We start from the raw sequence: 15,928 nt of genomic DNA on the forward strand, positions 1-15,928 counted from the left end.
AGTGCAACATGGAGGGAAAGCTACACTGCTGGTGGTGCTCAGTTAGATGTATAAGATCACATGACACTACTCAAAGAGGAGCAAACAAGTTTCCTCTGGTGTCCTGGCCATCACTTACCCTCAACCAATATCAGTTAAACACAGATTATCAGTTATTGTCATATAGCTGTTTGTGGGATCTTGCTGTATCCAAATTGGCTGTCATTTTTCCTACATTACAACAGTGACAACACTTTAAATGTACTTCATTGCAAAGTACTTTGTACTATAAAGTGCTTTGGGAACACACTGAGTTTGTGAAGAGGGTTTAAATAACTGCAAGTTCTTTCCTCCGTCTGGGAGGGGAAGGCTTTTCTGTGATCTTAATTTTTTTTAGCGATTCAAAAGAAAGAACTTGCAATTATTTAGTAACACATCACATGCCCAAACATGTCACATCCAATTAGGTTTTCTTTTGTGTTGTCACTATTGTTGTTTAGCAAATAGATCTCTTATACGTTTGGTTTGAGGCAATCAAAGACTTGCAACGCAATCCTGCTAGCAAGGCTCGCTTCAGAGAGGGAGGGAGGGATCAGGGAAACAGCATCATTCCATCATACAGCATAAGGAGTCAAAGCATGAGCAGAATGCTGTCAATGAGCTGTGAATCTGTTGACTCAGCTGGGTCAATGTTTGGTCTGGGAAAATCTGAAGAAAAATCTGAAAAGGGGAGGGCACTTATATAAAAATCCCAGACGCACATATTTTAAATCCACCAGAATCTAAGATTACCACAATGCCAAAATATACAAGCAATCTGACATTGTAATCAAGAACTGAGCAATGTTACATATCATTAATCTGTCATGATATTATATTGAAGTCTGCAGAGTGACTCTTCCTTCCCAGACAATGAATGCATCGTGAATAATGCAAACCCTCAGCAGCTGCTTCTCTTATCGCTACATGTCTGTGGTTCAGTGGTAGCAGCCTTGCCTCTGAAACATAAGATTGTAGAAGGTTGTGAGGCCCACTCCAGAGGCTTGAATGCAAAATCTAGGCCGGCACGGTATTGACTCTCTAATTTATATTTTAAAAAATTCTCCAGCAACACAGGTACGAGGAACATTAAATTCTTGAAATCTGGAGATCTTCTCCTCCAAAGAGATCAGGTTGCTGGGACAGTTGGAGCTTTCTAGACTGAAATAGGTCTCTTTTTTTTAGTTAAAGATATCAAGGGATGTGGAGTAAATGGAGTTGAGGTACAAATTAGCCACAATCTAACAGAATAGTAGGCTTGAATGGGCTACTTCTGTTCCTAGGTTTTTTTAAAAAAAGGAAAATAAAACCAGAATAAGACAAAGCTATTAAACTCCTTTAGGTGTAAGGCACAATGAGGGCCACATTTACCCAACGAGATAATCTGGGCATGCAATTCTAAATAGCCTTGCTGACAGCTGATAATATATCTGCCTATGTTGTTTATCATTAAATAAGAAGATTAGCAATGGCTTCAAGTAATTGGCTGTGTCATTCTGAATGGAAAACTAATAACTTACCAGGATATGTCCTTAATTGTAGCAATACAAGAGAATTGCTGCCTTGCCACTCTAGAAAACAGCTTTGAAAAAATTGACACAGCACTGCCCCCCCCCCCCGGCCCAAAGAAAATTGACACCTCATGTAGATCAAGTAGTGACATGGTTTTGATGTAAATATTCCCTGCATACAATGTGTCAGCTGTGACTCAGTGGGTAGAACTCTTGGCTCTGTGTTGGAAGGCTGGGGTTTCAAGTCCTCACCTCAAGACTTGAGCACAAAAATCAAAGCTACCAGTCTAGTGTAGCAAGGAGGGGATGCTGCACTGTCAGAGGTGCTGTGTTTTAGATGTGATGATAAACTGAGGCCTTGCCTGCCCTCCCAGCTGGACCTAGAAGATCCCATGACACTTTATCAAAGAGGAGCAAAAGAGTTAGTTACCCTTGGTGCCCTGGCCAATGTTTATCCCTCAAACAAAATCACTAACACAGGTTATCTGGTCATTAGCACAGTTATTAGTGGGAGCTTGCCATGTGCAAATTGCTGCTACATTTGAAGTGACTACACTACAAAAGTGAAGCAATGGCTGTAAAGCGCCCGAGACATCCTGAGGTCCTGAAAGCCGCTGCATAAATGCAAGTCTTTGTTTCCTTTCACAAGGAAAACTTGGGTCCTGGGCTGAATTTTGGGTCGGGAACGCCGAAATGCTGGTGGTGGGACCCTTATCGACTTTTGAGGAAGCAACCAATTAAGTGACCGCCTCCTGGAGCCTTGGGCAATTAAGGACAGTGGGTGGGCTCTTGGGGCTCGAGGACCGATAGAAGGCCCTCCAACACTGACAGATCAGCAGCCCCACTGACAGAGATGGGTGCTGCTCAAGTAGGTGGGAAAAGAGAGGGCGCCTTGAGATGGAGGCGACCTCCGCAGACTTTTTAAATACTTAATATGCCAAGAGGAAGAGGCCACAGGTGCTAGGCGCCCCCCCATCCTCCATAAAATGTGCAATGGCCACATTTATGGCCCTCAGCCAATCGTGGCTGTGGGTGGTGGCAGGGGTTTAAATTGCAGAACAGTCTGCTGTTGGGGGGGGCTGACTTCTCAGCTGGGTTTCGGCCTTACTGGGAGATCTGTCGATGAGTGATCTTAATAGGCCACCAGCCACCCATCCCACCCCAATCCAGCCTGTTCATAAATGGATCAGAGGCAGGAAATTGCAGCTCCTCCCCCCCATATCTGCGCTTCAAATTCAAAAAGTTGCCACATTTTTCTCACACAAGCGTATTTGCTGCATTGTGTTGTTGTTGTAATGCAATCCACCTCTTCGCAGGCAAAGTAAGTAACATTAAAGGAACCAGAAACTTTAACCTTAACTGACCAGCCAAATCCAGTCACAGGTTCAAAGGAACTGAAATCCTGAATTCGCAATTGCCTGCACAGGAGAAATGCCAGAAAGGGCTTGGAGGTTCTCCGAGTTGGTTGATTGTCTGAGTTCAAGCAACTTCTCCTGATCCAGATGAATCAGTTTCCGCAAAATTCCCAGAAGGTGAGAAGCTGCAAAGGATTTAAAAACAAAAATTAAATTTGTACTGACTGCATCACCATTGACTATCCCTCAATTCGAGGATGCTGTGTACTCGGGTGGCTAATTTCTGCAATCGGTCTTCATGTGACCAAGTAAGCCGTAAGGACGTCCCATGAGGTAGCGGATCCAGAGAGCAGGATTTGCATTCTTTTCTTTCCTTATCTGCCACCACACTGCCTCATCATTAAGACTTGCTTGATGCAGCCTGATGGACAAGTTATCATCATTCTGAACGATTGGTAGCAAGCTCCTCCCAATCATTAATGTCAGTACTGCCTGCTTCAAGGAGAACTTCAGAGTATCTTTGAAGCATTTTCTTTATTCTTCCCTGGAACGTCAGCCATTTGAGAGTTAAGGAAACAGGGTCTTAGTGGGGGAGACATTTTTCAAATGTCCAGTTGATTTTGCAAGAGTTTTGCCTGAATGTTTGTGGAGCTGGCTTCATGAAGGACACTAGTGTTTGTTCGATGGTCCTCCCATTGAATCTGGAGGATGCAGCAGACATTGTTGATGGAATTTCTCTATTGTCCTTACGTGTCACTGATACACAGTCCAGGTCTCACTGCAGTACAGGAGCTTGATGACGTCAACCGTTCTGTACACTAGGACATTTGTTGACTTGCGGAGGTCTTTGCTGCCAAACACTTGCTGTTGCAGTTTGTAGAAGGCTAAATTGGCGCGGTCGATATGGACCAGGATTATCCGGTCTTCGGGCGAACTCGGCAGGGGTGAGCGGGAGCGGCCGCGAATCAGACCATCGCCCGCGATTGGGCTGCGGCTGCCATTTCACGCTGGCTGGCCAATTAACGGCCAGCTAGCGTGAATCGCCTGCTGCAGTGCTCAGCGCTGCCTTTGTGGGGGGGGGTGGTGGTGGAATGGAGTGAGCACGGACTGAGCAGCGACATGTTATTAATGAAAAGTTAAAATTTTTATTTTATTTTTAATTGCTGTTGGAAACCTCATCCCGTCCATGGATGAGGTTTCCTAAAAAAATGCAAAGGCCGCTTGGCCTTTTCGCCTGCCTGCCAACCATAAGGTTGGGCAGGCAGTGAAAATTTTAATTTAATTAATACTCTAATGGACTTAAAAGGCCTGTTAATTGTCAGTGGGTGCACTGTGGACTCCCCTGTGCACCGGCCGACCGAAATGTTGCGCAATTGTGTGATGACGCTTGCCCAACGTCATCATGCATCATTTTGTGCTCATTTGGGTCAGGCACATGCCTGCCCGACGAGCGCAATATTCTGTTGGATCCCCTCTTCAATGGTGGTCTTTTGAGAGAGGTAGCTGTCAAGGTGTGGCGAGTGCTCAACATATTCCAAAGTCTCACCTTCAATATATATGGGAAGTGGAGTGTTTGGCTGACCAGGTACAGGTTGATATACGAGTTTGGCTTTGGCAACATTCAAGAACAGGTTGAGTTTCTTTAACGTGGAATTGAAAAGTGGTTTGCAAAACTGGTGCAGAGTGGGCAACGATATGGCAGTCATCCGCAAACTGGTCTTGAATACCTATGGTGATCAGTTAAGTTTTTGTATGGAGGCGACTGAGGTTAAAGAATTTTTTGTCTAGACAGTATTTAATACTGACACCAGAAGATAGCTGATCCTTTATGAGGTGAATAGCCACTGCCAAATAGATTGGAAATAGTAAGGGGTTTAGTAGTAAGAGCCTTTCTTGACACTGGTCTGGATTTTGAAGGCGCCTGTTTCAGATCCCCCACTCAAGACAGTTGCAATCATATCATCATTTGCAATTGCAGGATTGTGATGATGTTTTGTATAAAGGCAGATAATTGGAGGTCTTCACAAATTCAAATTGACAGGTCTGTTTTCATTTACTGAGGAGACAGTGATGGAATTCAAACAAAAGAAGCAGTGTAGACAGGTAATTTTTCAAAAAGTTGCTGCGCATTTTATTTTAGGGCTAGGCTGGACAAGCAGGGAATTTCTGTCATTCATCAATGTCACATATCTGACCTTTGTGATCATATTTCTATTGCTTCAGGTGTTAGGCTCATACTCAGCATATCTTCTTCAAGGACTTAATAAAGCTTGAATCTTGAAAACACTCAAGGTTGCTGGCAGGTACTTATTAGTATTTCCATCAGGTAATCCTAAACATCCATTTTAACAAGTTTTTGACATCTGCTAACCACAGAACTGCTAACATCAAGGAATTGTTTGGAGTTAGTTCTACCACCACCAAAAAATGAGATATCTTTAAAAAAAGGAGTTGCAGTCTTCCTCCCTAACCCACCTTCCCTGTCCAAATAAAAGTGAATGAGCTTTGATGGGTCCAGCCTGACACAGGCCTGATTAAAAGGCTTGTTAATTAGCAGAAAGATTACATAGTATCGTAGTGGTATTGTCACTGGACTAATAATCCAGAGACCCAGGGTAATACTCTGGGTTCAAATCCCATGACAGCAGATATTTGAATTCAATAAAAATAAATCTGGAATTAAAAGTCTAATGATGCCCATGGGACGATTGTTGTAAAAACCCATCTGGTTCACTAATGCCCTTTAGGGAAGGAAATCTGCCTCCAGACCCAGAGCAATGTGGTTGATTCGTAAATGCCCTCTGAACAAGGGCAATTAGGGATGGGCAATAAATGCTAAACTAGCCAGTGACACCCACACCCCACGAATGAATTTTTAAAAAGAGTATTTCCGAATCGATAAGAATTAATTTTACAATTCGGCCTGTGGGGACTGCTAGTGTGAGGTTATATTACCAGCGTACCTTTAATAGCAACAGCCCATAAAATTTTTAAAAATCAGCAATTAAAACCAATTATTGGTTGGCAAATCTAATTTTAGTTGGTTAAAGTGATACTTTTTCAGCTGTTTGAAACTATGTTCTCCACGTCAATTAAACTAATCTCACCAGGTTTTGTTAAAGCTGTACTGCAACCTTACTGCAAAATGCATGCTAAAGGTGAGAGGATAGACAGGGACGCGGGGCTATTCTTAGATTCTATCAAGAGGAGAAGCCCTGGTTTTTTAAAATTAATTCTCAGGATGTGGGCATCACTAACAAGAGCTGCATTTATTGCCCGTCCCCAAACCTGAGGAGGTGATGAGCCTTCTTCTTGGATAGATGGTGGCCGTTTTAGGTACCAATGAATGGCAATTAAGAGTGAACCAAGTAGCCGTGGACCTGGAGTCACATATGGTGCCTAAAAAAAAATCTGTAAACCCTACCCTTTGTAGTCAACTCTTCGACCCAATGTAAGCCATGGGGGCTGGGAGAATTCCGAGAACTAGTCAGGAAATGATTCTTCAAGTGTCCATTCAAAAGGCTTTACACCCCCAATTAACTTAAACCAGAGGTCTAACGCCTGTTTTAAATCTCTGCCTGAGAGGTTAAACATTTGGTCCCCACAAATTTAGCTGTGGAACCAAGTGTACACAGGTTTGTTGGCCATCCCCTGCTAAATTGGTGTGCTTTGCGGACATGATGCAACCAATTTACAAATCAACCTACAAACTAATTTCTGCCCCAATGTATTATCCTGCTGCCAAGGTGAAACTGATTTATTTAGGACCACCAAATCTCATGGTTGTTCTATGAAATGGAGGGCAAATTTCAGGCAAAGTATCCATTGGTTTCCAGTTTCTCTGTGAGCTTCATCAGTGGCCCAGGGCCTATAAAACAATTGCGATAAAGTTCAGCAGTCTCCTCCCTTGCACGTCTTCAATGGGAAAAAATTCCCTGCTTCTGTTGCATTTGTTGAGTGTAAACAGTCTAGAGTGTGTAGTCTATGTTCTTAAGGAATGTAAAGAAACAGTCTGCATCCAGGCAGATCTGGAGCATTGTCAGAAATCTGGTACAGGATTTTAGTTGCAAGATGAGACCGGGAATGGAGGCAGGCGGGCATGTTCGGAATTTCCTGTTGTCGGCTGGGGTACCAGTTCTCAGGCACGGTCTGGACTCCCAGCCATGTTTGCAAACAGCATGGTAGACCATTAGGCCAGTTAAGGAGTCCATTAAAACTCTCTCCTGTGCCACCTGCAGTGGCTGAAACACAGCCAGTGAGAGGAGGCAGCCTCAGGGTGCTCTGAATTGTTTTTAAATACCACCTTCACCCCACCCCCACCACTGCCAGTGATGATAAAATGGCCACAGCTGCAGCTGCAGCTATATTCTGCCCCCTCCACAAAAGGCAGTCTGGCAGCTGTGGTCATTTTTAACTTTAAAAGCACCGAGAGGGCCCGCTCCATCTTGAGGCAGTGAGAGGATGCCCTCCCTCTTACCTGCAATAGCAGGCAGCAGCTCTTTCACTGATGGAGGTCTTCCTATTTCCCTTTAGAGTCAAGTGCTTGCCCGCCATCTTTAACTGGATGCCACGCACGTCCTCTAGCCATTAATTAGCTAGCCCTACAGAAATCGTGTCAGCTAATTACTTCCGACTTGGTACAGGCTCAGGGCCCACATTTGAACCTGACATCAGGATCCAGACCCCAAACTGAAAATCCAGGGCCTGGTCCTATATGAATGAGTCAATGCCTCCATGGCATCACCCTGTAGTCTGATGATTAGTTCTTGATAATTACAGGCTTTAGTCAGCTCTTAGTCACAAGTTAAGCACCAACTTTAAGGGGTGGGTGGAATAAGATTGGGGGGGGGGGACAGAATTAGTGCATCTCAAATTTACCATTTTATAATCGGTTATAACGTTGAGTATAAAATGAGAAAGCTCCAGCAAAATTTTAATCGCAAAAATCTCACCAAACAACAACGTACTGTACAAGCTGTCAGCTGTGGTTTAGTGGGTATCACTTTTGCCTCGCAGTCAAAGGTTGTGGGATCAAACCCCACTCCAGCGACTTGAACACATGATCTAGGCTGACTTTTTAGTTCAGAACAGAAGGAGTGTTGTGCTGTCAGAGGTACTTTTTTTTTATATGAAGGATTAAATTGAATGCCTGTCTGCTATTTTGGGTGGGTCTAGAAGAGCAGGGGAGGTTCCTGGTACTGTGGCCAACAATTTTCCCGCAAAAAACACATTAAAACAAAAACAGATTATCTGGTCTTTTATTTTTTGCTATTTGTGGGACCTTGCTGTGTGCAAAATTGGTCACAGTGGTCAGAATCTTGTGGCGGCAACAGAGCTCCCAACAGTGGGCTAGAAAGTCAGCGAGCCCTTCCTCGTCACCTCTTTTCATGAAGACCTGCTGCACCTCGTGTACTCAGGCACTTAACAGGCCAGCAATGGGCCTTCCCCCAGGATTGAGAATCCCGCCTGTCCAGAGCTGCCAGCCAATCAGAGGTCAGAAGCTCTTCTGTGCTCAGCAGAGCTACAGGAGGAGGTGGTGGCTGCTGCCAGTACGACACATACCCAAGGCCTTGGATTGAGAAGGGCCGCAGGCACGGGCAAGTGATGGTGGGAAGAGGGTCACAGGGTGGGGATGGTAGACAGAGGTCAGCAGCAAGAGCAGCAGGGCGGCTCTCAGCAGACCCCTCCACTCCCGATGGCAGGTTTCTTGATCAAGCACTTAGCGCCTTTGAATGAGGGACCTCTCATCTCCATGCCCTCCTCCCACCCCACCTCCAGCCGCCAGGGTTTGTTTGTCATGTCCCTCGCATGCCGAGTCCCCACCAGCCGCTGGGTTAACACCAGTGGTGGCAGATTGAGGCCCTGAACTGGGCATTACTTGCTTACTTAAGGGCCTCAATTGGTATCGAGACAGGAGGCTGTCCATGAGCCTACTCACCATGGTCTTAATTAGGGTAGAGGCTGGAAGATGGCATAGTCTCCATCAGCAACCCTCCTATCTGATTAATTGCCCCTCCAACCCCACCACCAAACTTGCCATGGGAGAGGACACAAGATTCTGCCCAGTGTTTCTAACGTTACGACACTTCAAAATTGCTCAATATCTATAAAGTGCTTTGGGATGGGGAACAGCGGCATAAGAATGCCAGTTCCTTGTTTCCATTATTTACTTAGTACTATTATGATGCAAAGATGTCCTAGTGCATATCCAAAATAACATAGGGTGTGCCGGTTCATCACATGGCACATGATTATCATTACTGCAAAACACAAAGCTCTAATCATCTTGACTGGTCCAATGGGAATAACAACATCATTAATGTGCAATGCTTCACACAACCATGGCAAGCTAGCATATAGCTTGCTTGTAAAGGTCAGTCCCATTAAGAAATGAGGGCAAATCTTTTCATTGTATAGCTTTATGTTTTATTGCTCTATTCAAATATTAATTGTTTATCTATACAGTCCAGTCTAAACTGTGGAAATATATTCAAGCTGTTTTTAAAAACTTAGAACTTTTTTTCATCGGAATAATTTATTTGTTTTGTTGACAAATGAGTAAATATAACTAAAAACCAGTTAGACAGGACTGGACTGCATTTAATTCCTACTTGTATAGTGGTTGGGCATAGAATGTAAAGTGCTGTCAATGGTATGGTTTCTGCATTCAATTTCATCATATGCTGGAGTTTGGAAAGTTGCATGTGCCTTTGCAGAGAAGGTCTGAAGAGAGATGCTGTGGTTTATGTCGAGATTTATCCCAAGCAGGGCTCTGTGCTCTACGGGCTGTTCCCAGGGACGCACACTAAGACAAACATCAACTGCAGCTGGAGGAGAGTCACCTTTGGTCTGCCCAAAACTTGTTGGTCTTCCAGTGAAAAGGGTTGTCCCCGACCAAGTGTTGCAGACTGGCACATTCCAAAGTCCAGAACTATGTGCTGAGGAACGCACTAAAGCTTGGGGCAGCCACTGCAGAGGGGCAATGGGAGCAAATCGCTATCTAATGCCTTTCAGCCATACTACAGCGAGGGGCTGGAAATTGTATGGAACCCCACGGGCTGTATGACTCATTGAATGTATACAGTAAATATTACATGTATCACAATTGTACTGAAGTACCTCAGAGTACAACATGATCCATGTAGAAAATATGCATATCATTGCACTGTGATAGCCATCTTTAAATGTTTTGTAATGTATATTTTTGCAAAAAAAAATCTATGTCAAGTTTTTGTCATAAGTCAAAAATAATTCATTAGGCAATCCTGCTAACTGCACGTTAAAGATACAAAATTACTGAGTGCTCATGCTTAAAGTTCTCCCATTTTTAAGGAAATTCTTGTATCCCTCAGGCATTCTGGCTCTTAACAAAGGAACGCAGGAAGGAACGGCAGGGTAGATGGAGGGATACTATTTTCTCTGGTGGGAAAGTCCAGAACAAGGAGACACAGCTTTAAATTTAGAGATGGCTATTCAAAGGTAATGTCAGGAAGCACTTCTTTCCACAAAGGGTACTGGGGAGGTCACTTGAAAATTTCAACTTTGATGGATTTTTATTAGGCAAGGGCATTAAGAGTAACAAATCTAATTCAGGTATATAGAACCAGGATATAGATGGGCTATAATCTAACTGAAGGATGGAACAAGCTTGATTGGCTGAATAGCCTACTCCTGCTCCCATGTTTCTACATCATCAAGAACAACAACTTGCATTTATACGACAGTTTTAACTCTTAAAATGTCCCAAGGAGATTCATGGGAGTACAATCGGAGACAAATTGACACCAAGCCATGTTAGGGCAGGTGACCAAAGGCGGCATGACCTGGAATTTGTCAATATCCAATCCCTGACAACCTTTCATGACTATGAGTTCAGCTCCACCCATTCATACCACTTTCCCAACACGCCCTTTGCTGGCTTGATGCCAAAATACCCTAGGATAAAGGAACAAGCCAAGTGTACTTAACCACCTACTGTGATAAACAGCTATTAATAAATCAAATACTTCTCCAATAATTCCAAACACATTAAGATAGAGGACAATCACGCTAGGGCTCTTAGACACACACACACACACACACACACACACACACACACACATTTGGCAGAGAAAACAGTCTTGAACAATTGACCCAGGTGACAGACTGAGTTTGTTATTTAGTTCAACGTTTTAAACTAAAGGAAAAAATATCCACTTTTATTCATCATATTAGGGATGATAAGATTGCTACCTCTGTAATTAAACACCAAATAAGCAAATAATTACAGTTGCCATAAAATAACCTTTCTTGGCATATAATTGGATTATAATAGAGTATAACTTTTGTGAGCAGGAGGTACTAACATGGATAAAGCCAAAAGCATCTTTAAAAAGGATTGATGTACATCAGTACTGCTAGTTTGAGTCATTAGCATTGTATGCTTATAGTCTTCAAATACAGCTCAGCATTTGTAAAGTACAAAGAGTGCCTAACATTACGCTTGCATGAAAATACCAACAGCTTGCATTTATATAGTGCCTTTAACATGACAAAATGTCCTATTTAACACCAAGCCACTTAAGAGGATGTTAGGGCAGATGACTAAAAGTCTGGTCAATGAGGTAGATTTTAAACAGCACTATCAGGAGGAAAGAGAGGCAGAGAGGGTTAAGGAGGAAATTCCAGAACTTAGGGCCTTGATAGTTGAAGGCACAGATGCCAGTGCTGGAGCAATTAAAACCAGAAGTTCATAAGAGACCAACATTGGAGGAGCACAGATACCTCATCAGATGGTTGTGGGTCTGGAGGAGATTACAGAGCTAAGAGGGGGGTGCAAACATGGAAGACATTGAGAGGAAAGGGTGAGAATTTTATAAACAAGACATTGCATAAGACTGACTTGTTTAAAGATGCACCAAATCTGGTTGGACATTTTCCTGGAGATGCCGTTGCATGACTGGCTGTCTCCCCTCCCCCACTGTTGGTCATCCAACGCGTCCATACTCATGGTGCCCAGCCCTAATTGGAAAGTGAATGGACTCTTCATCGGATGATTCTTGACTGTCCATCAGCTTTTTCTTTTCCTTTTTCCCAATATTTTTATAACTAATAGACAGAAGTGTTCAAAGGTTTTTTTTCAAAGAGAAACACTATTTATTTAATGCTGTTCTGATTTTACTCTCTGGGTCCCCACAGCAGAGGCCTAGAGGTTATCCCTTAACTCCTACAGCTTCCAATGGAATCCTGGAGGATTGGCAACCCTTATTTGTCAAAGAGCAAAGACAAGTTAATGTGTCAGGTGCAAGACCAACTTCCTTGCAACTACTTCCACTTGGAGGCCATACTATTGCTGGAAGTGTGGAGGAAACTGGAGATTTTGGGCTTAAGTTACAGCAGCAGAACAGCTCTGAGGAAATTCTGTGCTGCCTTGTCTATGAACAGAATTACACTCCAAACACTTTTCTTCCCAACTGCACGCAGACTTACTATGCATCCCCAACAACTTTTGGTAAATACATTTCAGAGAAATAGCAGATTTACACTGAGAGTCCAGTGGCTTGCTACCTGCTATGGTGTAGAGGGCTGTGACAACCAGCATCAGAACCGTCGAGAGGTAGAGATTCCATCCGAGGCACACTTGTACAAACAAGGCTCCTGAATACAGGTCTGTCTAGTGAGAAAAAATGACATATTATTGTTTTTGTTCTCTGCACAATCTGCTGCAATCAGAAGACAAGAGATTGTGCAGATGGACTGACAGCAAGATGGCTGATGGAAAATGAAACCATAAAAGGAGATTATAAAAGTTAAGAGTGTGTATGGAATGTTCCTTATCTTTGTCACCTCCTCCAGCACTGCACACCCTACAAACTCTCCATTCCTCCCACTTTGGTCTTTTGCATTACCTGTGTCCCACTATTGGTGACAGGGTTTCAAGCTGCAGAGCCAACACTGTATTTCCCTTCCTCTCCTTCTTTCAGACACTCCTCTTTGACCAAGCTTTTGCCACACCTCATAATATGCCCACATTCAGCTCTGCATCCATTATTTTTGATTGTACCTCTATGAAGCATTTTGGGTAGATTTTCTACATTAAAGTCACAATGTATCCAGGAATGAGGCACTGCAGTAATGTGGAGAGACCAGAAAAGCTGAGGTTATTCACCTTAAAGCCAAGAAGGTTAAGAGAGATTTCATAGACCTGTTCAAAATCATGAACAGTTTTGATAGGGTAAATAAGGAAAAACTGTTCCCAATGGCAGAAAGATCAGTAACCGAACGACACAGGTTTAAGGTGCTTGGAAAAAGAACCAGAGGCGACGTGAATCACTGAGTCACTGTGCAGAAAAGGCCCTTAGGCCCATCGAGTCTACACCGACACATGAGAAACACCTGACTGACCTACCTAATCCCACTTAGCAGCACTTGGCCCATAGCCTTGAATGTTATGACATGCCAAGTGCTCAGCCAGGTACTTTTTAAAGGATGTAAGACAACCGCCTCCACCACCCTCCCAGGCAGCACATTCCAGACCGTCACCACCCTCTGGGTGAAAAAGTTTTTCCTTACATCCCCCCTAAACCTCCTGCCCCTCACCTTGAACTTATGACCCCTCGTGACTGACCCTTCAACTAAGGGGAACAGCTGCTTCTTATCCACCCTGTCCATGCCCCTCATAATCTTGTACACGTCGATCAGGTCGCCCCTTAGTCTTCTCTGATCCAACAAAAACAACCCAAGTCTATCCAACCTCTCTTCATGACTTAAATGTTTCATCCCAGGCAACATCCTGGTGAATCTCCTCTGCACTCCCTCCAGTGCAATCACATCCTTCCTATAATGTGCACACACTACTCCAGCTGTGGCCTCACCAAGGTTCTATACAACTCCAACATGACCTCACTACTTTTGTAATCTATGCCTCGATTGATAAAGGCATGTGTTCCATATGCTTTTTTCACCACCCCACTAACATGCCCCTCTGCCTTCAGGGATCTAGGGACACACACGCCAAGGTCCCTTTGTTCCTCAGAACTTCCCAGTGTCATGCCATTCATTGAATATTTCCTTGTGAAATTACTCCTTCCAAAGTGTGTCACCTCACACTTTTCATGGTTAAATTCTATCTGCCACTTATCTGCCCATTTGACCATCCCATTTATATCTTCCTGTAGCCCAAGACACTCAACCTCACTGTTAACCATCCGGCCAATCTTTGTGTCATCTGCAAACTTACTAATGCTACCCTCCACGTAGCCATCTATGTCGTTTATATAAATGATGAATAATAGGGGACAGAGCACAGATCCCTGTGGTACACCACTGGACCCGGGCTTCCAGTCACTAAAGCATCCTTCTGTCATCACCCTCTGTCTCCTACAACTAAGCCAATTTTGAATCCACCTTATCAAATTACCCTGTATCTCATGTACATTTGCCTTCTTTATAAGTCTCCCATTTGGGACCTTGTCAAAGGCTTTGCTGAAATCCATATAAACTACACCAACTGCACTACCCTCATCTACACACCTGGTCACCTCCTCAAAAAATTCAATCAAATTTGTTAGGCATGATCTCCCTCTGACAAAGCCATGTTGACTATCCCTGATCAAACCTCATCTCTCCAAGTGGAGATAGATTCTCTCCTTCAGAATTTTCTCCAATAGTTTCCCTACCACTGACGTGAGATTCACTGGTCTGTAGCTCCCTGGCTTATCTCTACAACCCTTCTTAAATAGCAGAACCACATTAGCTGTTCTCCAGTCCTCTGGCACCTACCCTGTGGCCAGAGAGGAATTAAAAATTTGGGTCAGTGCCCCTGCGATCTCCTCCCTTGCCTCCCTCAGCAGTCTGGGACACAAATCATCCGGACCTGGAGATTTGTCCACTTTTAAACCTGCCAACACCTCTAATACCTTGTCACTCCCTATATCAATTTGCTCAAGAACCTCACAGTCTCTCTCCTCGAGTTCCATACCTTCATCCTCATTCTCTTGGGTGAAGACGGATGTGAAGTATTCATTCAATACTCTACCGATGTCCTCTTGCTCCACCCATAGATTGCCCCCTTGGTCCCTAATGGGCCCTACTCTTTCCCTGTTTATCCTCTTCCCATTGATATACTTATAGAATATCTTGGGATTTTTCCTACTTTTACATGAAGATTTTTTTTTAAACACAGTGAGTAGAATTTTATGGCCCCTCCTATAGGCGGGATTTTCCAGTCCCGCCAAAGTCAATGATCTTTTGAATGGCTCACTGCATTTTACCGCCCAGCCCCTGCTGCAATGGGGCTGTAAAATTCCAGTCAGTGAGTTATTATGAATTGGAATGTGTTGCCTGAAAGGACGGTGAAAGCAGATTCAGTAGTAACTTTCAAAAGGAATGGGGTAAATACTTGAAAGCAGAAACAAATGCAGGGCCATAGGGAAAGAGCTGATGAGTGGGATGAATTGGATAGCTCTACCAAAGAGCCAACACAGGAACAATGGGCTGAATGGCCTACTCCTGTGCTACATTTTCCATGATTCAATGTCATTATTGCATTGTCCTCTCCTGTTTTCCCTCTCTGTTGGTTATGGAACTGAATCTCTGTGTGTTTCGTAAAAAGAGCTAATGAAAAGCATTTCAGATTCCATTGTCAACTAACACTTCCTGCTAAATTCTAAGATATAACGGCTGCTTCTGTCTGTAGAGCCTGTATTTATTTCCCTTGATCAGCCGGACAGACTTTTGAGAAAGAAGATCCTTATAATCTCCAATGTTAAAGGCAGACTTGAGATAAACTAGCCAGGGGGCCTCCATGAATAATAGTAATGGAATGCAAATCTGCTGAAGCAGCAAGTTTTGAATGACATGTTTGGGCATCAATACTGGCACAAGAAGTTAGATATATAAAACCCTTTGCAATAAGAGAAAGAATAACAGAAATGTGCTTTGGGGAACAATATCTGTTAATATGACAAAGTTCATGTAAGGAATCATCATGAGGGGGGAATGTTTTCTTTCCATTTAGGACAAATGGAAGCAAACTCTATTGTGTTACAACAGGAAGATTGCAGT

At 43.5% G+C, this 15,928-nt stretch overlaps 1 protein-coding gene across 4 annotated transcripts in view; it reads right to left on the minus strand.

Annotated features, from left to right (window-relative positions):
• The window catches only part of slc5a10 (solute carrier family 5 member 10), a 152,425-nt gene that overhangs the window by 93,417 nt on the left and 43,080 nt on the right, over nt 1-15,928 (minus strand). For all 4 annotated transcript variants that reach the window (XM_041206378.1, XM_041206377.1, XM_041206376.1 and 1 more), the window contains one exon: nt 12,431-12,536. In XM_041206378.1, the coding sequence (XP_041062312.1) occupies nt 12,431-12,536 (106 nt within the window). The remainder of the gene's footprint in view (nt 1-12,430; nt 12,537-15,928) is intronic.

Source organism: Carcharodon carcharias, chromosome 15, assembly GCF_017639515.1.
Source record: "Carcharodon carcharias isolate sCarCar2 chromosome 15, sCarCar2.pri, whole genome shotgun sequence".
NCBI lineage: Eukaryota > Metazoa > Chordata > Chondrichthyes > Lamniformes > Lamnidae > Carcharodon > Carcharodon carcharias.